Here is a 27,011-nt window from a genome sequence, read left to right as displayed (position 1 = left end):
GAGATGTCTTAGATCCTTGCATTGCTGAGAAGAACTAAGTCTGTTAAAGTTAGTCATTGCAGAACATGGCTGTGTACAACATTCTCCTGGTTCTGCTCACTTCACTCAGTATCAGTTCATACAAGTCTTTCCAGGTTTTTCTGAAGTCTCCTTGCTCATCTTTTTCTTATAGCATAATAGTATTCCATTACATTCATATACCACACTTGTTAAGCCATTCCCCAATTGATGGGCATCCCCTCAGTTTCTAATTCTTTGCCACCACAGAAAGAGCTGCTATAAATATTTTTGTACATGTGGGTCCTTTTCCCATTTTTATGATCTCTTTGGGATACAGCCTTGGAAGTGGTATTGCTAGGCCAAAGGGCATGCACACTTTTATAGCCCTTTGGGCATAGTTCCAAATTGCACTCCAGAATGGTTGGATCAGTTCACAACTCCACCAACAATGCATTAATGTTCCAATCTTTCCCACATCTTCTCCAAAATTTATCATTTTCCTGTTTTTGTCATGTTAGCCAATCTGATAGGTGTGTTGTGGTACCTCAGAGTTGTTTTGATTTGCATTTCTCTAATCACTAGTGATTTAGAGCATTTTTCATATAGCTATAAACAGCTTTGATTTCTTCATCTGAAAACTGCCTGTTCATATCCTTTGACCATTTATCAATTGGTGAGTGACTTGTATTCTTATAAATTTGACTTAGTTCTCTATATATTTTAGAAATGAGGCCCTTATCAGACACACTGGTTGTAAAAATTCTTTCCCAGTTTTCTGTTTCCTTCCTAATCTTGGTTGCATTGGCTTTGTTTGTGCAAAAACTTTTCATTTTAAGGTAATCAAAATTATCCATTTTGAATTTCATAACATTCTCTAAGTATGCACAGTTTTATAGCCCTTTGGGCATAGTTCAAAATTGCTCTCCAGAGTGGTTAGATCAGTTCACAACTCCACCAATAGAACATTAGTGTCCCAATTTTTACACAGCCTCCCCAACATCTGTCATTTTCCTTTTCTGTCATATTAGCCAAACTGGTAGATGTGGAGTGGCACCTCAGAGCTGTTTTAATTTTAATTTCTCTTCCATATTTTGATTTAGATTATTTTTTTTCATATGACTATAGGTAGCTTTGATTTTTTCTTCTGAAAACTCCTCATTCGTATCCTTTGACCATTTATCAATTGGGGAATGACTCATATTTCCACAAATTTGACTCAGTTCTCTATATATTTGAGAGATGAGATCTTTAGCAGAGAAACTTGTTATAAAATATTTTCCCATTTTCCACTGGAAAGATTTTAAAACACGATATGTGAATACAAACTTCCCTTCCCTGGGTGGTTGCTATGTAAAAAAAAAAAACTAAGACATGAAACAATGAGACTGTTGAACAGCCATTTCACCTTACACCAAGCTCTGCTCCCTTAACATCTATGTTTTTTGGCAAGCTAGGTCATGGTTTGGGCTCATCTTCCTGGCAGTGGTCAACTTCTCTGAGAAGGGTGTAGTTGTAGAAAATTCCTCCAGCTGTTTGTCAACTCTAACTAAAGAATCCAGGAACTCTAAAACTTCCAAAATAGCCCCCCCCCCCCGCCACACCTCTACAAGTCCATCTTCTATCATTGTTTATGTTCAGGGAAATAAAAACTAAGCAGAAGTTGGAAACTGCAGGTGCAGTTTCAGATCCATCTAGGTCAGCACATGTGTTCTCCCTACTGTGTTTGAGCAGCCACCATAGCTGCTGGAGGAGGGAGAAGAAAGGAGCTACTCACCTCCGTAGGAAGTCCAAAAATCTCAGAGACCCCACAAGCTCAATATATGGGAAGAGAGAGGAGAGAGGTAAGAACCATGCTTTATTAAGATCTACTGAATGGACTACTCTTCCTGGTTCAGTGGACATACTGTCTCATTCATAATGCTTAATGAGGCAGGGAAAGACATGTGTATGTCCTAGATGGGGTTAAGCACCTACTTCATTGGGACTGTATAATCCCATTAATTGACTTGTGAGTTTACTTCAAACTATTTAGACCAGAGTGAAATAGACCAAAGGTAAAAGTAGAAACCATAGAGACCATCAGAGGAAAGAATAAGGAACACAGAGGCAAAGTAGATTCGGGCTATCTTGAAATTCAGGAGAGAATTATTTTGGATCTTAAAAGTTATTGGATATATGCAGTTTTAAAAAACTAAATATCACTAAGTTCTACTGAACTGAACTGAAATTTACTGTTGGAATCACTTTTTAAAATCATGTTTTCTAGGAACTGTAATGTTCTCTCATTCACTAATTCTTATTGGGATCTCTCAGTTACCTAGAATTTGTACAATCTAAAATGATTTTTACTAAGGCTGAATATACCTTCAACTTCCATACCTTTTGGCTTTTAATAGATGGTAAATTATGTAGGAGTTGTTCTGCTTAGAAATTTTAGAATCATAGATCCTATATACAAACATTAACCTCAAACTTCATTTTTGAAAATATCCTCTTGCCTCTTTGTGCCAAGTGTCACAGAAGCACACAATGATGCATTTATTTAATGCCTTGCCACATCAAAGATTTGGAAACTGAAGGGATGCCTATCAATTGGAGACCCGTTTAATAAGTTATGGTATATAAAATGATAGATTACTATTTTACTACAAGAAAAGATGAAGGGGATGGTTTCAGAGAAACCCGGGAAGACATATGAACTGATGCAGAGTGAAGCTGAAAGAACCAGGAGAAAAATCATATAATAATAACAATATTGTAAAGACAAACAACTTTGAAAGACATGGAAACTCTGATTAACCCAATAAACAACCACAATACATGTCCCACCTGGCTATTCACTTGAAATTCACCATTGTCTCTAGAAGCTCATCCTCCTGAAAGATCAAATCAGCTCTACAACTCACACCAAAGGACTCCCTGTCCTTTGGGCTCCTCCTTCCCTCTAATTGGAAAGGGTAGAGGGTGGACATCAGTGGGCTTCTCCAAGATCCTCTATTTAAGAAGGGGACCTAGGGAGCCGCCTCATCACTTCCCACTTGGCTGCAGCACTTCATCATGCCCCAGTAGTCAGATACCCTAGCCCTATTCCCCTTTTCAGCTTTTTATATTTTCTTACCCCATTAGATTGTGAGCTCCTTGAGTACAAGGGCAATCTTTTGCTTTCTTTGTATCTCTAGTGCTTAGCACAGTTAGGTGCTTAATAAATATTTATTGACTGACTGATGGACTGACAATTGCAGAGGACTCATAAAGAAACATTTTGCCCACCTTCTCTGTGTGTGTGTGTGTGTGTGTGTGTGTGTGTGTGTGTGTGAGACATGGCCAACATAGGAATTGAAGCTGTGTAATGTAGTGGATAGAGTGCCAAGCCTGAAGTCAGGAAGACTGATCTTCCTGATATCAAATCTGACCTCAGACACTTATTAGCTGTATGACCCTGAGTAAGACTTAATTGACCCTATTTGCTTCAGTTCCTTATCTGTAAAATGAGCTGGAGAAGGAAATAACAAACCACTCCACTCTCTTTGCTAAGAAAACCTCAAGTGGGGTCACAAAAAGTTGGACATGACTGAAATGACTCAACAACAAGAAGAATGCAGAAATTTTGTTTACTTGACATGTTTGTGACAAAGGTTTTGTTTTTCTTGCCTTCTGATGGGAGGGGTGTTGTATGGTTGAGGAAGAGAGGTGGGAGGAAGAGAAGGTATATCTTCATCTGAAAACAAAATAAAATTTGCTTTAAAAAATTACTTGCCACATAAATGGAAAAGTAATTACTTTGTGACTTTGTCATGGTATCCCTTATATCTAAACTTGTAATGCATGTAGGCAAAATACTGTTCATTTAATTTCTAAACTATTACATAATATTATTTGTTTAGAAAGTTATTAATATTGAAAGTAGGTTAAATGGACATATATCCATTCTTTAGACAGGAAGTTCCACTGATCAAATCATAAGATAATTATGTATCTGATTTACTTACAATATTTTTGTTTTAGGAAAGGTATTGAGTTTTACTCCATCAGCTCTTACCTGATTTCTTTCATAAATAGCTACCTATTATGTAACATGATGCTGATAGTTTTAGAGATAATGAACACAATAGAATGAATTTATTTTCCTACCACAGAAAACCTTCCAGACTTTTTAGTTCTTTAAAGTCTTCCATACCATAGATTTATGAATTATCAAAGGCATTATCTCCAAACCATGTATTATTGTCACTAGATACCTTATTTGATTCCATGCTTATTCTTTACACTTCTACAATTTTGGATCTGTTTCACATCTGGATCTATTCTCAAATACTCTCAAGAGATCATGATGAGGGAAAAAATATTGGTGGTAAATACAGCATAGCAAGATAGTACCTCATTTTCTTTGGACAGTTTGGAGGACTCAAAGAGGTATTAAAGAATAAAGTAGAAATGCTGGGTCACTGGTATTGAGACCACTGGGGATACTGCTACAAATTGGTACATATCTTTTTTTTTAGATGCTTTTTTGTAGGCACAACCAAAAATTGTCTGGAGTAAATTTGTAATTTCCAGAATAAAGCTGAAGGCATGCTGCAATTGGTTGCAACTAAGTACTGTGAATGGTTTTCCTCTTTTTTCCATGATATAGCTAAATAATTAATCAAGGACAATGAGCTCTGAGACCTCCTCAGAGAGAGAGAAAGCAGGAAGATTCAGAACTTCCAGGACTTTTAGGGTCATCCTAAGAATGTACATTGGACCTGGGATAGAAGTAAGAGATAGTCTGTTTCCAGAAACAATCCAAGGTGTGAGTTGTCTCTAGAAATTTGAATCTACTGAATAGTTCCCAAAAAAGCTGAATTTATCTCATAATCCTTTTAAATAGAGTAAAAAAAAAACCTCAGAATACTGTAGAATCAAACTGTTTTCTTATTTTACTGGAATTTTCTGGGTGACTCTGCCTTGGATAAATATTCCAGAAATATCATGGTTTCTGCTCTGATATCTGCCTCTAGATTCTTGAAGCAATGCTGGGATATAATCAGGAATCACGCTCCAGGGAAGTAAACTTTAGTCTTCTTCTATGATACCAGTATTGTTGCCTAGATACATGTATATTTTTAAAGCTTACCTGAAATAAGTTGGCCTAGTGACTGGTCTGACGGGCTTAGTTCTTGTCACTGGTTGATCTCTTGACTCCTACGCCTGACTTAGTATTCTTTGTGGGTTTAGCATCAGGATCATTATAGTTTTGTTTATCTGCTCTTAGGCTGACTATATCAGTTAGGGTGACTATATTGATCCTCAAAACTCAGGACCACCTGTTCTCACTTTGGACACCATTGGCAGTGGTTTCTGTGTGTGCATGGTTCTGTTGACATTAAATATATGAGAATCATGTACAAAGCCCTGGCTCAATCTCTGTTACGCAATTTTACCTGCGTTCTCAGGAACCACAATGCTTGCCTGTAAAAGCCTTTATACTTGTTACTCCATCTAGAGGAGGAACTGAGCAGGCTTTTCTCCTTTGTGCTGTATAGTATTAAAGTATCTTAAATGTAACAGTCAAAAGTGAACTCTTTTGCCTTTTCCCCTAAACCCTCCCCACCTTCAAACTTCCCTATTACTATCCAGAGCAATATCATCCTTCCAGTTCCCCAGGATCATAACCTAAGTATCATCCTCAACTCCTCATTATATCTAACCCAGCTCCCTCCAATCTGTTGTCAAGGCATGTCAATCTTACCTTTGCAGCATCTCTCCAATATACCTCCTTCCCTCCTCTGATATTGCCACCACCCTAATCCAGGTTGGTCCTCATCATCTCATGCTTGGGCTATTGCAATAGGCTTCTGGTTGGTCTGCCTGCCTTAAGTTTCTCCCTACTCCAATATGTCCTCCATTCAGCTGCCAAAGTGATTCCCCTAAACCGCAGGTGTGACCATTTCATCTCCCTACACCCCCAGTAAACTCCAATGAATCCCTGTTAAATACAAAATCCTATGTTTGATGTTCAAAGATTTCATTAACCTAACCAGCCAGTCACAAGCACACACACACTTTTTCAGTCTTCTTACACATGGCTCCCCTACCTGGCCTTGTTGCTGTTCCAAAAACAAGATAGTCCATCTCTTGGCTCTGGGGATTTTCTCTGGCTGTCTCTTATGCCTGGAATGCTCTCCTCATCTCTGTCTCCTGGCTTCTCTTATTTCCCAACTAAAGTTCCAACTAAAATCCCATCCTCATATAGGAAATCATTCCCAGTCCCTCTTAATTCTAGTGCCTTCTCTCTCTTAATTATTTCCTACTTATCCTGTATATAGCTTGTGTGTATATACGTGTTTGCTTCTTGTCTGCGCCGGCCACATGATATGTGAACTCCTTGAGGGCAGGGACTGTCTTTTGCCTCTTTTTTTGCATCCCCAGCTCTTAACACAGTTCCTGATATTGTAAGCCCTTAATAAATAGTTATTGACTGACAAAATTATCACAGATATCTTATGATCTACCCCTCAAACATCTAAGCGAAAGTTTGTGCATAGATTAATGCCAAGAAACAGCGAGCCTTACTCTAGGAGTTCCCTGTTATTGCAGTTACCCCCTCCTAGGCTATCTGTCAGTCTCATCACTTTGTCTGGTTTAAGGACCTTCCATTCCAGGCATTTTCTTGACTATCCAATGCAAATTTCCCAGTATTGTTCTTACAGACATGACACATGTCTAAAGAAAATGCAAACTTTAGGCTTACAGTATCTGTCTATTATAGGATATATTAGACAGCTAGGTGGCACGGTAGATAAAGTTCCAGGACTGGAGTTAGGAAGACTCATTTTTATGAGTTCAAATCTGATCTCAAACACTTACTAGCTGTGTGACTTTGGGCAAGTCACTTAATCCTATTTGTCTTGGTTACTCATCTGTAAGATGAGCTGGAGAAGGAAAAGGCAAAGCACTAGAGTATTTTTGCCAAGAAAACCCCAACAATCACACAGGGTTGGACATGACTAAATAATGACAACATAGGATATGTGGCCTCAACCTTACTCATAGATGAAGTAGAATTCCTAGATTTAATTATTACATTCAAAAATGCCTCCTTTAATTAGATTGGCAACTCCCCATCCTCAGAGGGTGGACTAAAATTCCCACCAATAACTCCCTGCTGTCAGTATGTATACATACATACATATACATATACATATACATATATGTATATATACATATACACACATACACATATGTATATATACATATACACACATACACACATATATGTATATATACATATACACCTATATACATATATATGTATGCATATATGTATATGTATGCATATATGCATATATGCATACATATATGTATATGTATGTATATATGCATATATGCATACATATATGTGTGTACATATGTATATGTATGTATATGTGTATGTATGTATATATATATATATATATATATATATATATCTCCATGATCTAAATTCTTGGGCAGGACTAGAAAAGCTTCCTGAGTTGTCTCACCTGCCTTAACATCAGTGGCCTTCGTTGTACTCTCTTCCAATCCTTCTACTTTTCTGTCCAACTCCTTCTGAAGGTCTAAGTCTACTTCTACTATTAGGAAACATCTATGCTTTTCAACTATAAAAGTAAGACAGTGCTTCTCAATTGCCTTGGCTCTCATTGTTTCTAAAGATTGCTCCATGTGTGTCCATATTAATGCACAAATATTAATACAATTAATAAATGTATTGCAACAATGGTCTATTGGATTAATATACTGTGCTTAAACAATACAATAGTAAAAACAAGACCAATTAAAATTGTAAAAAGTGTGCCAATGACTTTCATATATCAACATAAAGCAATTAATTGTGCTTACAGTAGCATTCAGGCTTTTAAGAGATACACAATATCAACAAATTCAAGAAATGTACAGCAGTATTTTTATGTTAACATCATGTTAGGATGAAACCAAGCCAGTTTAGATAAACTTGTTACACTTCCAAAAAAACCCAATAAGACCAAAATTAAAATTACATTAAAAAATAATTCCAGGATGCCACAAGGATGAAATGAAATTATGTATGAATCTAAAGAAAATCTGCTTCCTATGAAGAGAAAAGAAAACAAAATGATTTTTTTCCAGTATGGAAAGCCAAAATGTCCTTCTGAGACAAAAAAAGAAAGATGGCCACAGAAATTTTTGCCAAAATCTTTCTAAATCAAAAAAAGTCTCCCATCACCCAAATTGCTTGCCTGAAAGGCTGGGTAAAAAAAAAAATGATTCATTGAGTCAAAGGAGATTCCCTCAGGATTAACCAGCAAAAAAAAAATCATTTGGGGATAATCTTTTCTGGGAAATTGCTATCAAAAACCAAAAATAAAATATCAGCTAATATGGAAATTTAAACTGTAAATAAACCAGGTGGTTTGTAGAAAATAATTTCTATTTAAACTCATTCCAAGCCAGCAAAAGTATAAACGAACCTAAAAACACGGGCCTCATAAAATTGAATACTCAATACAAACCAGAAGTGATTTGAGTGAAAAAGCTGTACTTAGTACTCCATTCAGAAAACAATGGACTGCTCTTGAGGAAAAATACTGGAGAACTACAGGATAGTAAAAGAACAATTTCCACGGCTTTTTTTTGGGGGGGGGACTAGTTTAAAAAAACACTTTATTTTTGCAAAAAAAATAATAACCAAGAGTTTTAGTGATATTCTTGCAAACAGAGTCTCATGCAGGTCATGCATGAGCATGTTGTGTTTTTGGTCCAAGGTCATGTGTGTCCAAATGGGTCTGTGTAGATATGTGTCACAGGGAGGCAAGAATAGGTGTGTCTAGAGTCTCCTTCCTTTCCCCTTTTCCAAGAGAAACTTTGATTCCTAAGAGAAGGTAAAACTGGAGGTAGGGGCCAGAGGAAGACCACTTATTTTTTCAGAGAGAGAGGGAATACTGGACTAAGATTATACATATAGAATTTTATAGAAATATTTATATTGTTGTTGTTCAGTTATTTTAGTCATGTCCCACTTTTTGTGACCCGCTTTGGGGTTTTCTTGGCAAAGATACTGGAGTGGTTTGCCATTACCTTCTCCAGCTCATTTTACAAATGAGAAAGTGAGGCAAACAGGTTTAAGTGACTTGCCCATGGTCACACAACTATTAAAGTCTGATTTGATCTCAGGAAGATGAGTCGTCCTGACTTTAGGCTCAGCACTCTTTCCAGTGCACTACATAACTGCCCAGAAATATTTATGGAAATATATAAATGTATAGAAATACATACATATATATATATATATATATAGCACATACATACTTCACTTTCATTCATATATGTGCATATATGTATGGTCTAGCCCCAGATATAGATTAGACATAGATATATGCTCCTTTAAATATTATGAATCTAGGGCAAATAATTTTTCAGTTCAAACTATAGTCCTGATTACTATTACTATGGGAAAGGAATTCCACAAATTGTATTATCCAAGGCTTGACCCTTCTTATGAGATGCCAGTTCTATAATGAACATACATAGCAAACAGTAAATAAGCCAACTTATATCAAATAAATTGCAAACAGAAACTAGAAAAAAAAATACATGAGAATACATACTAGAAAATACACAGTAAATGAGTTTTCCCATTGGGAGCAAGACAACAGATCAATGAAGAGGGAGAGTCTCAGATCTCATCCAAGGAATCAGTAGTATAGTAAGCTGGGGATAGGGAAATGACTGAATTTGCCAGCTACTCTGCATCTTGGCTTCAACCCAGAGTCTTTCTCTCCCTTCAAGTATCTTAAGAAAGTCTGGAATCATGTGTCTTCTCTCTCATAGCTGGAAGCAAGAAGATGAGGTTGTCTCTTCTCTTTAGCTCTCACCAACTCCACCCCTCAAGCAGGCATGGAGCATTGAGTAATCAATTTCCACCAAAAAGGAGAATCAAATGCAAGTGACTCCTTGAGCCAGGGATAATGGGTTACTATCATGCAATAAGAAATGACAAAGTTGAAATACTGACTACTTTAGACAGTGGTTCAAACCACTGTCCTATATTAGTTCCGGTATTTCTAGGTAGTCACTAGCCTCTTTTACTGCACTACCCCTTACACACAATTCATTAATAGACATGAAGCACAGATTCTTTATGATTGGTCATTCTTTAGAGAAGACAAAAATTCAGGCAATAGAAACAGTTTAAAGAAATAAAGTACCAGTGGCAAGAGGCACATGGGAGCAGAGTTAAGGTTCTTGTCTTGATCTTCAGTGAGTGATCACCTTTAGCATCTATCAGAATGTTACAGTTTCCCTATATCTCCCAATATTTTTTATTATTTTCTCCTTAGTGGAGCATTCATTGTAGGATTCAAGCCTACAGTACATAAAATCTAGTCTGTTCTCTTTGATCACCATCATTGCTACCTTTCTCCTCAGTGGTAGTAGGAAACACTACAAGAATCCAATTTCCAGAGTTCAGTTAGGCTTCAGAATTTTTTCCTTTCTGGCAAGAAAAATCCATGTGAATATCTACAGTTCTATGTGGCAATGTCCATGTTTATTGACATTTGGCAAGTTCATTATTTAAAAAAATCAATTTAGTTGAACTATATTTCACTACTATCCTTTTAATAACACATTTTAGGATTTTACTAGGAATCAAAATCAAACTCTCTGGTCTATAATGGTGTAGACTCCATTCTCTTCTTTTTTTTTTTTTGAAAATTGGGACATTTAATGGTATATGCTCTGTTTTATCATGAGTTTTCATGATTTGATATAGTTATTATGCTATTAAAATGATAACCAAGTCATATGTATATTCTTTTGTGGCCACTGAATTCCTTACTCTCTTTTCTTTGAAGATGTTAAGTAATAATAATTAAATTATTATAGCTGCATATATAAGTAGAATAGCCAATACTGCTTCTTAATAGGTATTATCTAAGTCTACCCACTTGATGCCACGCCATTGAAACTGCCTTTCACATTCAGATAACCATTATAGTCGATAATTTGATTACTCTTAGTTTGAAAAAAATTTTGTTTTTTAGGTTAACTTCTTTATTCATGTTATATGCAAATAGTAAAATTTCTCATCATATATACATATGCATATATATCATAAGAGCATACAATAAATACAATTTTCTGAATTTCCTGACATGATTTTTCCTATTTAGTACCTACATGAAAATGGAATTGTCCATCGTGATCTTAAACCTGAGAATCTTCTCTATGCAACTCCAGAACCAGATGCACCACTCAAAATAGGTAAGAAACAACCTAATGACTTACCCACTCCTCTTTTTATAGGTGGATAAATGTTTTTAGTAGGATGTAAAATATTTCTTCTTTCTGGTAGTTCCTGGATTATTTTGAAGCTTAAAAGGAATGAAAAATGCATTTTGTCTCAAGAGATTGTGCCATGTATTGTGCTATTAAATATAGAAAAGTGATTGCTATAGTAAAGACTTGATTTTAAGCAAACAAGAATTTAGCCCAAGATTACTCAGCCTGGTCCAAAAGGAGTGAATTGTCCATCTCCCGATATTGGTAGTTTTCCAAATGGTACTCTGTTTAAAAAAAAAAAAACAGCTGGACAGTGTAAAGGTGTTTGGAATTATTCTTCCATGAATCTTGAAGCAAATTCTTATTACTTGTTAGTCACTGAACATCTCTTGGTTTTGTTTTTTCTCTTACTGTAGAAGGGATTATTTTTAACACAATTATCATTTGCTGCCCCCCAAATAGATGTGGTCCTATGATAAAAGGGAGAAAGGAGAAACACGAAGAACAAAAAACCAGAATGATTCAACTTCTTTTAAATTAAGTTCCAGCTAACCAAGAGTAGACTATATATCATAAAAATGTCAATACATTCCCTAAATACCACTTCATTTTGTAATGAGCATGTGGTACCTTCTGTGTCCTTAATCTATGTATTTATCTCTGGCCACTGAAAATGAGCTCATACATATGGTAAGGTCCGTTTCATGAATGTAGTCACTAAAAAGAAATTCTTTTGAAAATGGTGAAAGTCATCTAGAATTTGCTGTGGACAGCCATTAGAAAAACCACACAAAAGGCAACGGACCTGAGGAAAGATCTCATTTTCCTTGACCTCTCTTTTGGAAATGTTATCCTAAAGGAAGTTTATCTGATGATAGATTAATAGATAATAATTTATGCAATAGAACTTTGCATTTTGAAATACTTCCAACTCATAGTCACCTTTAATGGGAATGTAGTTAAATTGTTAAAGTTAAAATGCCAAAAATTTCACTCCGGGTTCTAGAAATAAAATATTTCCAACAAAGTGCTTCATGTGTTTCCTGAGTCAGATGATTCTAGCTTGACAAATGGCTCAAAATGATAACAACTTTAAGCAATGCTTAGCTCAAATGAAATATTTGACTGAAGTTTTTTTTGTTTGAAAAACTATTTTTCTTTCTTTTTTGATAGCAATTGATTATTGTCCCCAAAATATCTACTAGCAATTTGCTGTCTATATTCTGGCAGAATACAGATATTTCATATTTCTGTTCATTAATGACCATTTTCTCCAAACTTTGTTATGAAGTTTTTTTGTTTTGCATTTCATTCTCATTAAATAATTCAGAAGTTCCGAATTGTTCTATTTATCGACACTATTCTTGTCAATAATTGTGCATTTCACTAAGGTCAGGACTGGTAACCCGATATTATTTTATTTTGCTTGTCTATTTCATTGAAAGAAGTATTTAATACATTGGCATAGATTGGGGATTCTTAACCTGGGGTCCATGAACTTTTTTTTAATACTTCGATAACTGTATTTGAACATAATTGGTTTCTGTTGAAATTCTCTATATATTTTTTATACACTTAAAACAGTGATCATAAAAATAAAAATAGCTAGCATTTATATATCACTTTAAGGGTTACAAAACCCTTGACATGTTTAACTCATTTGATTGTTGACATGTGAACTACTTTAAAATTATTCTGAGAAGCTGTCTTCACCAGACTGCCAAAAGGATCTATGACCCCAAAAAGATTAAGATCTTCTGGCATGGATTGATGAGAAGATGATCATAAGATTACTTTTTAAAATTTTCTCTATTATTAAAAGCTTCAAACTTTTCTCCCTATAACTTTTTTTTTTTGCCCTCAGCCTTCCACTGACAAAAAAAGTATTTTATTGAGGGTCATGTGTACAGAAGAATAGTCTGCCATTGCACAGCAGATGTGAAAATTTTGAATTGTTTTGTGATTTGCTCCCTTTATTTTAACAGCTGATTTTGGGCTTTCTAAAATTGTGGAGGATCAAGTTACCATGAAGACTGTTTGTGGAACACCAGGATACTGTGGTATGTTCTCTCTTACTGATTAGGGGCTGATAAGACAGGCACAGGGGAGAGAAAGAATTAAATCTAGAGGATACAACATCACTTTCTCTCAGTTTCTCCATCTTACCTCTGAAGGAGAGGGCTTTACTGGGAGGAAGAAAGGCCAGTGTCTTAGATATCCTTTCTTCAAGATCAGTAGAGAAAATTCAAGGTGGAGAAAGTGATAGAAATGAGATGGTGGGAAAGTAAGCTTAGGCTAGACATTTTGGCCAAAGGGGTAGTATCACCATAAAATAAACATTGCCCTAGCCAAAAGTAGTCATATTCTCTTTGGCTTTCTGTTCCCACCAAGATTTTACCTCCAAGAAAATCTCCAAATATCCTAGAAGCTAGTTTTCCATAAATGTGGGTAATAGAGCCAAAAATGAAGAAGATTCACAGTAGCAAATAAATCTGATGAAGTTTCTACTGGGGCAACATTCCAAATTCTAGTGAATTCCTAGCCCTTCCACAAGGTCCTACACAGTTCATTTGAGATTTACAAAGCCCTCTGGGTTTGGGATCCCCGAAAGCACACACTTTCTAACTGGTTGACAGGCAATCCTCATCACATCAGACCAGCATTATTTAAAAATACTCACTGTAATAGTAGGGGACAGGAAGCAAAGTCCTGATCTCTTGTTTCTCCATGATGTGGCTACATATCTTACCTGTTGCTTTGGCTACAGGGACTTTGTGGATGTTCCTCTTCTCTTTCCAGGAGGTACACTACTCAAGAAATATCCTTTCTCTTTCCCAGAAATTTTGATCCTTGAAATCTCAGACTTGGGGTTACACTTGAGACAGTCTAGGGCTAGCAATGTCCAAAATATCCTTCTTCTTCTGCTAGAAGACTAGATATCAGGATCAAATCTCTTTCATGATCAATCCCACCTCCATATTTTCTACACAGGACACTGGCCATTTGGGAACACTGTCCATGGAATTCCTTTCTTGGGCAATGTGAGTGAGCACATGTCTACATTTGTTACCTCAGTGCTATTACACCAAGGTTCACAATTCAGCTTCACAAGTATAAGTTTGGAGAAACATAGTTAAACAACAATTTGAAAAAATTGATAGGGAGAATCATGGAATACAAATTCAATATGAGTCAGCAGTAATAATGTATCAGTCAAAAAAGCAAATGAAATTTTGGGATCCATTAATACGGTCTCAGAGTTTCCAGTAATAAGGAAGTGATTTTCATTCGGTACTCTGCCTTGGCCAAAGTATGTCTGGAGTACCATGTTCACTCCTGGGAACTGTATTTTCGGAAAAATATTGCTAAGCTACAGATGATCTTAAACAAGGCAAGAAGGGTGGAGAAAAGCTTCAAATTTAGGTCATATGAATGTTAGTGGAAGGAATTGGGGGTATTTTGTCTAAAGAAGAGAAGACTTGAGGAGATATTTTAACTTTCTTCAAGTATTTAAAGGTCTACCACAAAATAGAGGCATTTGATTTGTTCTGTTTATGGTCAGAGGGCAGAAATAGAAGATAAGTATAAATTATAAAGTAGCAAATTTAGGTTTTATGGAAGGAAAAATTTCTTAGCAATTGGGGGTATCTAGAAGTGGAAAGGATAGCCTTGAGAAGTGATGAGTTCCAAATAATTGGACATCTTCAAATAAACTCTGGATTATCACTTGTCTGATGTGAGGTAGAGGAGATCCTCTTTAAGCTCTGATCCCTTTCAGCTTTGAATTCTATGATTCTCTAGGAGTGAAAAATGCAGTTTGTTAAAATAGAAAAAACAGTCAATATTTTCCAATTTTGGGAAATTCTTTTTGGAAAGATTTGGAAAAATCAGAATTTTTAAAATGAATCCTTGTTTTGACTGGTGCCCTTGTTTCCACTGACATAAAGGCATCTATTTACTTTTAAATTCAATTTTTTCCAGATCCACATTCTCTCCACCTATCTCCCTTTTTCCCCTCTATGAAAAAGAAAAAAAAAACCCTGTTACAAGCAAGTATAGTCAAGCAAAACAAATTCCTGCACTGATCATTTCATATATACACGTATGTGTGTGCATGGTGTGTGTGTGTGTGTGTGTGTGTGTGTGTGCATGTCTCAATCTGCACTGTGAGTTCATCACCTCTCTATCAGGAAGTAGGGAGCATGTTTAATCGTGAATCTTTTGGAATAGTGGTTGGTCACTATGTTGATCTGAATTCCTAAGTCTCTTAAAATTGTTTGTCTTTACAATGTTGCTGTTACTGTATAAATTGTTTTCTTGGCTTGTTCATTTCACTCTGTATCGGTTCATACGAGACTTACCAGATTCCTCTGAAACCATACCCTTCATAATTTCTTACAGCAAAGTAGGATTCCATCACATCCATATATCATGGCTTGTTCAGCCATTCCCAGATTGATAGACACCCCTCAGTTTCCAATTCTTTGTGCGTGTGCGCACACCCACCCACACCCACACACTGCTTCTTCCTTTTTTTTTTGGCTAGGCAATGGGGTTAAGTGACTTTCCCAGAGTCACTCACACACACTGTTATAAATATTTCTGTATATATGATTTTTTCCTCTTTCTTTTATTTCTTTGGGGTATATACTTAGCAGTGGTGTCTCCAATCTTATGCACAGTTTGAAAGCTTTTTGGTCGTAGTTCCAAATCCTCTTACAAAATAGTTGAGCCTATTCACAGCTTCTTCAACAGTGCATTAATGTACCTGTTTTTCCTTAGCCTGTCCAGCAATTGTCATTTTCCTTTTTTTTTTGTCAACTTTGCCAATCTGATGGGTGTGAGGTGGCACCTCAGAGTTCTTTAAATTTGCATTAAGAATAGTAGTGATTTAGAGCATTTTTTCCCATAAAGTTTTTCCCATATAGTTTGTAGTTCTGAAAAATTATTTTATCATGTCTTTTGATTATTTATCAATTGGCATTCATTTCCAAATATATTCTTCTCCACCTCTTTCTCCAATGAACCATCTCTTGTAACAATTATTTTTTTTTGGGGGGGGGGCTAGGCAATGGGGGTAAGTGACTTGCCCAGGGTCACACAGCTAGTGAGTGTTTTATGTCTGGGGTCAGATTTGAACTCAGGTCCTCCTGAGTCCAGGGCTGGTGCTTTATCCACTGCGCCAACTAACTGCCCCTATAACAATGATTTTTAAAGTAGAAAAAAATTTCAGCAAAACTAATTGTAATAGAGGTAGAAAGTATGAGGAGCCTGCTTCCAGGAGAGTTGTGATGATATAATAAGGTAGCTAGCTGGTGGAACAGATGCTGGATCTGGCATCAGAAAGACCAGAGTTCAAATCCTGACTCAGACACTACCTAGCTATTTGGGTAAGTCATGTAACTTTTGTCTGATTCAGATTCCTCATCTGTAGGTGGGGGGTAATAATAGCACCTACCTCACAGGCTATCAAATGAGATAACATTTGTAGAGCACTTTGCAAACCTTAAAATGCTTTATAAGCACTTAGATGTGGAATGGAAGTGTCTTGGAGAGACTGTGGAGCATGGGTATAAATTCTGTTCCTGTTTTTGGTCTGTTAACCATGTGATTAAGAGAAGCCTTTATTCATTAATTTTTTTGTTTGTTTATTTGATTGGCTGCATTGTCAGAAATGGGAACAACTTCAGAAAGGTTTGAGTCTGCCTCAGCCTAGTTTCTTTGGCTATGTCTCTTTGGCTACTCTTTTATCTTTTGGACTCCTTTTGCAGACAACACTATAAGGGGAGAGGTCTTATACCCTCATCACTGAGGCTGCCAAGTGGCCCTGAGGTGGTTCTTTGCCTGCCTCTAACTTTGTTCTTTCATTTGAGGTTAAGGGAGAATAGCATTCAGGCATACTGAGTCTGGGTTTTTGTAGCCATTTTACCATTAATATGCTGAAGAGCAAGGAGTGACTCTCAGGACCTAGCCTAGGGTAGCAGAGATGATAACTCATCTGGCAGTCATATTACATCTGAATATGAACTTGGGGGGACCAATAAACTTTTCCAAGAGTGATCCCACTTTCCCCCGCTAAAATCTAAGGGAGATAGGAGAAAGTATGGCCCTAAAGTGTTAGGCAGAATTGTTTCTATTTCTGTTCTTGCCATATCTTTGAAATAAATACCCCTTTTATAAAAGTTAATTCATATCAAGTGGTTAAATGAAAATGAGGTTCTAACAGTGATGCTTACCATTGGGGGAATCCAGATAGTAGGAACAAACCACTCAAAACCTTGAAGCCTGAAAAGGAAATGTAGTATGCCTTGCTCTTAGAGAGTGAGAACAGAGTATAATGGTTATATAACAAATGTATTGATCTCATCTGATAGTATATGAAATATTCCACACCCATAATCCCTCCCTCTTATGAGAGGAGTGAGGTATAGTGCTGCCTTGCCACTGTCACCTCTATAAGCTACCCCTGGGTCATGCTGGCCTGATTAGTAAGAGTTCACCCTATCTATTCAGCCCTATCTATCTGACCAAGTTTACTATCATTTTCCTTCCATACCACTCTGCCATTACTTCTGCTGCCACTGCACCCTCCCAATCATATTTCTTGTGTCTTACCTTGTGGGAGTATGCTGTTCTGATTACCAATTATATTCCCCTATGGCTCAATTCATCATTCCCAGAATAAAATTCCCTGCCCTACCACCATTCTTCTACACTCTATGTAATTATTTTTCTCTATGGTGTTGACATTGTATAAATTGTTCTAGTTCAGGTCACTCCATTCTTCATAAGATCTGAGAGATCTTCCTGGTTTCTTCTGAAATTGTGTATTTCATCATTTCTTATGGCACAATAGTATTCCATTACATTCACATTATAATTTGTTTAGCCATTCTCCAATAGGTAGATAACTCCTTAGTTTCCAATTTTTGGCTAGTAAAAAAAGAGCTGCTCTAAGTGTTTTTACACATATAGGTCCCCTTCTTTTTTTTCTTAATGTCTTCGGTACATAGGCCTAATAGTGGTATAGCCGGGTCAAAGCACATGCGCATGGGTCATAGGACCAAATTACTTTTCAGAATGACTAGACCAATCCACAACTCCAAAACAGTGTATCAGTGTGCCTGTTTTCCCCCCAGCCCTTCCAACATCTACTTTCCTCTTTTTTCATCTTTTCCAGTCTAATGAGTATGAGGTACAATTTCAAAGATGCCTTAATTTGCATTTCTCTATTAATGATTTAAAGTATTTTATATGATTATTTGATAACTTGGATTTCTTCCCTTGAAAACTTCCTGTTCAAATACTTTGACCATTGATCTATTGAAGGATAAATTTTGTTCTTATTAGTTTGAAAATTAGATTTTTATCAATGAAACTTGCTGAAAAGACTTTTCTTGTTACCTGATTTTCTCCACTTTATAACCCATTTGCTTTTAGATTTAGATAGATATTATTTTCTATATTTTGAATTTATTTACACTATTAAGGATTTCATATATTTCCTAGGTTTTTAAATAAAAAAATACATTTTAAGTTTTGTCAAAAGCCTTTTTAAACAATCCATTGATACAATAATATAGTTTTTATATTATTTATATTATTGACATAATTTATTGTATTTGTGGTCTTCCTTAAGTTGACCCAATCCTGAATTCATGGTATAAATACATACTGTCATATTGCATACTCCTTCTAATATGCTTTTTAAACTTACTTCCTAATATTTTGTTTAAAATTTTTTTCATCAATGTTCATTAGTGACAACGATCTATAGTTCTTTCTGATTTTTTTCTCCCTAGATTTGATATCAAGACTACATTTGTATTATAGAAAGAGATTAGAAGGGCATCTTCTTTTATGGAAAAGTTTATGTAGCATTAGATTTAATTGTTCTTTTAATGTTTGATAGAATTCATTTGTAAATCCATTTTGTCTTTGTCTTCTTGCCCTTCCCCCCCCCCACTGTCCTCTACCTTTTTGGGAGCTTATTTATGGTTGGTCTAATTTCTTTTCCTGATATTGGGTTATTTCAGGTTTTCACATATTTAATACTGGGTTATTTTGCTCAGAATTGTTCTTCATCATAAACCACTCTGATTCTTTGATGGAGGTGGGTACTCCAACAACAGGCACAAATGACAACTCACCTTATGTTTTCTTAGCCCATGTCCGTGTTCTTCCACAAAGTCTTCTTGAGCAATTTACTGAATGTATCAGTTATTTTCCTCATGTTCTTTCAATATTTTGTGGGCACTAGTATAACATTTGAACTGTCTATCCAATTCATAAAAAAGTATTTGCTCAACTAAAGACAACTTGATACTAGGTTTTGATTTCACTAAGGCACTGGATTCTCTCTCAGTTCAACTGTCTTTTTCCTTGGGAAAGACACAATTTGAATGAACTTTGAGGGAACAGTCACTACCACTAGATGAGAAGAGTTCAAAGAAATAATAGAATCATTGCATCACATGAAACAAAGACATTCTCAGGAGAGGCTAAAATAGTATAATTTTAGTTAAAAATATAATAATAGTATAATTTTATAGTATACTACATACACATAGTATAATCATATATGCATGTCTATATGTACATGTATATTTATACACATACATATTATATAGTATATATATATATAAATATCATGTACATATGTTTCATCTTACAGAAGCACAAGGTCTCTTACAGGGTTTAATTCTCTCTTCAAGTATGTTAACAGGCTTCTAGGTTTTTTTCAACTTGTCATTGACTTTCTCCATTTTTCTATCCATTATCTGTTGGTGGGGCTACAGCACCTCAAATCAATTAAAGGCCAGCACTTATTTTACCTCTTTTCAACTAGAAACCACTAGAGCAACTGGTGAACTGCAGCCCATGAGATGAATACAATTTCTGTGTGTGTACACACGCATGTGTGTGTGTATGCATGCGTGCATGTGTGCATGCGTATGTGTGCGTATATGTGAGACAGACAGAGAGAGAGAGATTTAGTGGGTAGAATTAAGTACATGGGCTATTAATGGAAATTCGTAACAGATAATCTAGAAAAATGAGTCACATAATAATATACTATTCAACAATAATCAATGATTCAGCAACAAAATATAAGGCACACAATTATTACTGAAAGTAGTATGGCCTTTCCTGGGCCTAATTTGGCTAACCTTGACTTGAGGTCATATAAACTTCCCAATTCTTATGAGGGAATGAAGAGAAGAGCAAAATAGAGGAAGAATGATGGTCAATCCTGTATCTGCCACAAGAGGAGTCACCATTTTATCTTCCACTGCTTACTGAGGCGAGCAATGATAGATTTAAAATTAAAAAGTACTGTTCTTTGAATGCATTCATTAAATGTTTACTGTGTACAAAGAACTGTACTAAGCACTAGGGACACAAGTAGAAAAGTTCTCAGGGTGCTTACTTTCTAATAAAGAGAGACAAAGTAAATATAAAGATCAAAAGGTACAGTTGTCCTTAGTGGGCAACAAGGCAGAAGTAATTTCCATTAATTAAAAAAAAAATCTCATATCCGTTTTCAATACTGAGCCACTTAAAGGTGCCAAGAACTTTTGTTCTATAAGCTTAGATTTTGGCAGAATAACAAATAACAAATATGCTTCTAAAATTAGGGTAGCATGAGTTATAGAGAAATTGCTCAGGAGAGCATGATCTGATTGATGAAGTTACAAGGATGAGGGTATTATTTGGAATGCTGACTACATCCACCTGAGGACAGTGTGGACATGTTCATTAATACCTAGATAAGGACATTTCCTGGTCCTGGGATATCTGAGGATTAGCAATTAAATGATGGCATTGGGAATGATAGCTCACACTGTTGTAGATCTAAGATTCCCATTTGCATTGGGCCTATAAAAGACATACAACTGTAGGAGCCCTTTAGTGAAAAAAAATGAGACCAAACTTTGGTCCCTGGAGTTTGGGGGACAGGAGGAAGAGGAGGTAAAGCAAAGCTTCTAAATAACAGGACCCTGTTCCCCTATTCTGGCATCCCTGAAAAGAGGATTGCAGAGTTTCTTAACCCAAGAGATTGTAGTTTCTAGGAACAGTAATGGGGTAGCAAGAGTTCTTTTCCCTGAGTTCCTGGACATAGCTATGAAGAAGCAATGGCTGAACCTCTTAGCCTAAAAGTTGACAGCCACGGAAAGGGAAACTGCATGAAGGAGTTGCATTTTTTTGTAATGTAATGTCTCTTTAAGACATTATTCTGTTCATATGAAATAGTTTAAAAGGAAAAAGGACAGAAATAGTATTTTTACATAAAAAAGTTATATGGACTCAAAGAATGTAAGATATTTTCCTTGTCTAGGTGAACATTTTGATGCTTGATAAAAGTGGGAAAAGAACTTTGCTTTAATAGAAACTTAAAATATGTGTATGAAGAAATGACTTTTAGTTTTATTTGAACAATTTGGGGGGGAGGGGTTAAATGAACCTTGATGTAAATATAAAAACTCAAATTACCTTGTGGACAAAGAAGTGTGATGCCTCATATGTGTTAATAGTTTGGTGGTTTAAAGGGAAAGAGAAAACTTTCATTTACTAAAACCCAGAAAGATAGGAGCAAAAGAAGTTGTTCAAAGTCACAAAATGAGTTGGCAGTTCACCTTGAAGACTTTAGAGCTGCAAGGCATTATGGCTCCTGATCTAATTTGCATATGATTGCTAATGATTAAGGAGGTCAATTTTTTAAAAAATGATAACTCATATACACTTCAGATAGTTAAGTGAGTCTCTGAGAGCTGGCCTCTGATTTAAGCCATTGAAAGCTATAAGGATACTTTATCTCTGCTTCATTGGACAATGTTAAGGTCATCCTCCCACAGCTCTCTGTTGCTTGATAAAGATGAAAGGCAAGCATAGGTGCTCAGCCTCGGGGCCCTGCCCACATGGTTCAGGCTGCCCAAAGCCAAGCAGAAGAGAATCTTCTTGATCTCAGAGACCTTCCTCTGCAGGCAACACCAGTGACTACAGCTTTCTCATCCAAGACCACTGAGCATCATCAAAGAAAAGTGTACAGAACTTCATCTGAAGGGCCTTGTTTGCAGCCCTTCCATCCTAAAAGAATCATGATCCAGATATATCAGAGAATGAGCTTATTGGTGATTATGAAAGGACATCTACCATGGATGGTATTGAAGGAGGCAGCGGAGACTGTCATGAATCAGCTGGGAGGCAATCCTTCCCTCTTCTTCCTCCTCCTACTCTTCTTCCTCTTCCTCAAAGAAGGTCAACTACATCATCTCAGAAGACCTTTTCTTTACCAGACATGCCTCCAAATGACAGAGAAGAGATAAATTTTAATAAATAAAGGTCTTTTTTTCTGATAAGCTCTTTCTCCTTAAGAGAAATTAAGACTCAGGAAAACCAGGAAAGACACAAAAAGCAGTCCGGAAGTCCTGCAGTGTCGCAGAAATACTTTACATACCACGACACTAAAGCCCTGGTAAAACCGTAACTTCAGTGATACTACTGGACCACAAAGCACTTGAAAATTCCTGTATTCCCCATTATCCAACCCCAAAGGAAAATGTTCCCTGCCATTCAGGAAGAAATGCTGTAGAGAACATTCTTTTCTAGATACCAGTTGAACCAGATGATCATCTTGTCCTCCTCTGACTTTTGACTTTAACAAGTAAAAGCACTCAGTTATTAGAAGAGTCTAATGGGGATTAATCTTCATATCTGCCTGGCGTCAGAGATAACAAATGGCAGCAGTAGAAGAGTTTTGAGGAGTTTCTGGACCAAGTTTCCTGAACCCAGTGGCAAAGTAAATGGACCAAAAATAGGAATTACTGAACAAAGTGGGAATTGGAGCCAAGGATAGGCAAGTGATTTGGATAAGTCACTTCCCTGGACCACAATTTTCTAGTAAAGGAATTAGATCAGATGATCATTTATGGTTCAAAATTTATAATTCGGGCCCAGCTTTGTACAATGTGGAGAGTGAAACCTGGACCTTTATTGATTCGTTGATAACATAAATTACCTAGACTGTTTGCATGTCAGTGAGTAAACAGAGTGAACTCTCTAATCTCAAGTACTTCTCCTCTAAGTGGTGAGGAATTCGGCTTAGTACTTAAGTAAACTTAGGTAGTTCTGTAAGTGTGGGGGAGGTGGGGCCAAAGGAAACAGTCTGAGTTTTTATGGGCTCAAGTGGGAATTCTTTGTGCCTTGCAATTTTTATCAGGTTAAATAAATCCTTTTTCAAAAGAGAGAGAAAGAAAGATATAGGAATATAGGAGTTAGAGTAGGTATATAAGAGGATCAGATTGAAAACCAAAGAATAGCAGAAGAGCAACAACGAGATTTGAAAAGCCACTTTCTGGCACAGTTTGAAGAGAACGAAAAAGGAGCAGATGACTTCAGCTACATGATTATTGATTGGCTGAATGAAGTTTATTTTATTTTATTTTTTTGGTTTGAAAGCTTAAATAGTATTTTATTTTAAAATAATTTTATCTAATAGGAGAACATGAGCCTTGGCATCTACTTTTCACTTTCTAAACCCTTTACACTACCAATATATTTTTATTTTTTAAAATTTTTTAATTTTTTGCTATTCAATATAAATTTATTTATTTTTAGTTTTCAATATTCACTTCCACAAGTTTTTGAGTTCTAAATTTCTCACCCCTCCCCCCACCCCAAGATGGCATGCATTCTGAATACCCCTTCCCCTGGTCTGCCTTCTCTCTCCCCCCTCCTTCTCTTATCCCCTTCCCTTTCTATTTTCCTGTAGAGCAGGATAGACTTCTGTACCTCATTTCCTGTATTTCTTATTTCCCAGTTGCATGTGAAAACATTTTTTTAAAACATATGTTTTTAAAACTTTGAGTTCCAAATTTTCTCCCTTCCTCCCTCCCCACCCACCCTCATTGAAAAGGCAAGCAACTCAATATAGGTTGTACATGTGCAGTTATGCAAAACACTTCCTTAGTAGACATGTTGTGAAAAACTAACTCTATTTCCCTTAATCCTATCCTGCCCTCCCATTTATTCTATTCTTTCTTTTGACCCTGTCCCTCCTCAGAAGTATTTACTTCTGATTACCCTCTTTCCCAATCTGCCCTCCTCTCTATCACCCCCCTGCTCTCTTGTCCCCTTCTCCCCCTATTTTCCTGTAGGGTAAGACAGATTTCCATACCCAATTGAATGTGTATGTTATTCTCTCCTTAAGCCAAATCCTATGAGAATAAGATTCCCTCATTCCCTCTCACCTTCCCCTGTTTCCCCTCCACTGTGAGAGACTTTTCTTTTCTGTTTTTGTTTTGTGAGATAATTTACCCCATTCTACCTCTTCCTTTCTTCTCTGAGTATAATCCTCTCTCATCCCTTAATTTTATTCTCCAAATATGACCCCTTAATCTTCAACTCACTGTGTGCTATATATCTATCTATATATACATACAGACAATTTTTTTCCTTCAACTACCCTAATACTGACAAAGTTCTCATGAGTTACAAATATTATCTTTCCATGCAGGAATGTAAACAGTTCAATCTTAATAAGTCTCTTATGATTTCTCTTTCCTGTTTACCTCTTCATGTTCCACTTGAGTCCTGTATTTGAAAGTCAAATTTTCTGTTTAGCTCTGGTCTTTTCAACAGGAATGCTTGAAAGTCCTCTATTTCACTGAATGACCATTTTTTCCTCTGAAGGATTATACTCAGTTTTGCTGGGTAGGTGATTCTTGGTTGTAATCCTATCTCCTTTGCCCTCTGGAATATGCCCTGCGGTCCTTTAATGTAGAAGCTGCTAAATCTTGTGTTATCCTGATTGTGTTTCCACAGTACTTGAATTGTTTCCTTCTGGCAGCTTGTAATATTTTCTCCTTGACCTGGGAACTCTGGAATTTGGCTACAATATTCCTAGGAGTTTTCCTTTGGGGATCTCTTTCAGGAGGAGATCTGTGGATTCTTTCAATTTCTATTTTGCCCTCTGGTTCTACTATATCAGGGCAGTTTTCCTTGATAATTTCTTGAAAGATGATGTCTAGGCTCTTTTTTTGATCATGGCTTTCAGATAGTCCAATAATTTTTAAATTCTCTCTCCTGGATCTATTTTCCAGGTCAGTTGTTTTTCCAATGAGATATTTCACATTGTTTTCTAATTTTTCATTCTTTTGGATTTGTTTTACAGTGTCTTGATTTCTCATAAAGTCACTGTCTTCCAATTGCTCTATTCTAATTTTTAAGGAAGTATTTTCTTCAGTAATCTTTTGGACTTCCTTTTCCATTTGGCCAATTTTGCTTTTTAGGGCTTTTCTCCTCATTGGCTTTTTGGACCTCTTTTGCCATTTGGGTTAGGCTATTTTTTAAGGTGTTATTTTCTTCAGTATTTTTTTGGGTCTCCTTTAGCAAGCTGTTGACTTGTTTTTCATGATTTTCTTGCATCACTCTCATTTCTCTTCCCAGTTTTTCCTCTACTTCCCTTACTTGCTTCTCAAAATCCCTTTTGAGCTCTTCCAAGGCCTGGGACTGATTCATATTTTTCTTGGAGGCTTTGGATGTAGGAGCTTTGACTTTGTTGTCTTCTTCTGGTTGTATATTTTGATCTTCTTTGTCACCAAAGTAAGATTCTATGGTCTGACTCTTTTTGCGCTGCTTGCTCATGATCCCAGCCAATTACTTGAGTTTTAAACTCCTTGCTAAGGTAAGAGTCTGCTTCCAATGTGGAGAGTGTACTGTCCCAAGCTTCAGGGGTTTGTGTAGCTGTTTTCAGAGATACTTGTAGGGACCTGTAAATTTTCAGTTCTTCCAAGGTGGTATGATAAGGGGCGAGGTGTTTACTCCTTTCCTGGCCTGTGACCACAAGTACTCCTTTCTGTCCTGTAACTGTGAGGAGGGGTTCCTCTCCACAGCCACTCCAAGCTCCACCATGCCACCATGCCAGCGCTCCTCCTCACCGCTGCCCAGAATTGTGGCCTAGATGCAAACACAGGCAAAGCAAGAGATTCCTGCCTCAGCACTGGCAAAGAGATCCCTGCAGTCCCTCTCTGATCAGCCATCAGATTCCCCCTCAGTCTGTGGGCCAGAAGCTCAGGAAGCAGCTGCCCCCCACCAGGGCCACGCTCTTGGGGAATGGAGCTGAAACCCTACCTTCCTCTCTGAGCACCGGCAGAAACAGACTTTTCCCACTGACCTTCTAAGTTGTCTTTGGCATTGGTGGATTGAGGAGTCTGGAAACCTCCACAGCTGCCCACGATTCAGTCCTCGAGGCCTGCTCCAGGTTTACTGCAGCCTGGGCACCCACGCCCTGCTGGACTGCGCTCCCAGCCTGGTGCGATACACCTTTCTGATCAATTGTCCAGGTTGTCTTGGACTGGAAATTTGTTTCACTCTGTCTTTTTGTGGGTTCTGCTGCTTCAGAATTTGTTTGGAGCCATTTTTTTATGTGCATTTGGAGGGGTTTGGGGGAGAGCTCAATCAAGTCACTGCTTTCACTCTGCCATCTTGGCTCCGTCCTCCCTGAATGAAGTTTAGAGAGGAGAAGCTTCTCACAAATCTAAGTTGCCCTTTTCTGCCCCCTCTGGTTTGAGAAGGAAAAGCTGATGGGGGCAAGACTATTTATGGCTGTTGTTATTGTTTGTCCTTCATTCTTGGAGGAGATGATGCCATGACATGCAAATGTATTGGATTTAAGTGAGGGAACGGCTGTGTAAGGTCTCCATTCTCACTCTGTCCTCTGGAGCCAT

At 36.9% G+C, this 27,011-nt stretch overlaps 1 protein-coding gene across 1 annotated transcript in view; it reads left to right on the top strand.

Moving 5' to 3' along the window:
* CAMK4 (calcium/calmodulin dependent protein kinase IV) overlaps window positions 1–27,011 on the top strand; it is a 229,664-nt gene that overhangs the window by 175,062 nt on the left and 27,591 nt on the right. Inside the window, 2 exon segments of the mRNA XM_021006993.2 lie at window positions 11,175–11,265; window positions 13,269–13,343. Of these exon segments, the coding sequence (XP_020862652.2) occupies window positions 11,175–11,265; window positions 13,269–13,343 (166 nt within the window).

Source organism: Phascolarctos cinereus, unplaced genomic scaffold (assembly GCF_003287225.1).
Source record: "Phascolarctos cinereus isolate Bilbo 61053 unplaced genomic scaffold, phaCin_HiC Scaffold_4;HRSCAF=312, whole genome shotgun sequence".
Classification (NCBI taxonomy): Eukaryota; Metazoa; Chordata; class Mammalia; order Diprotodontia; family Phascolarctidae; genus Phascolarctos; species Phascolarctos cinereus.
This window is presented reverse-complemented; position numbering and strand designations above follow the sequence as displayed.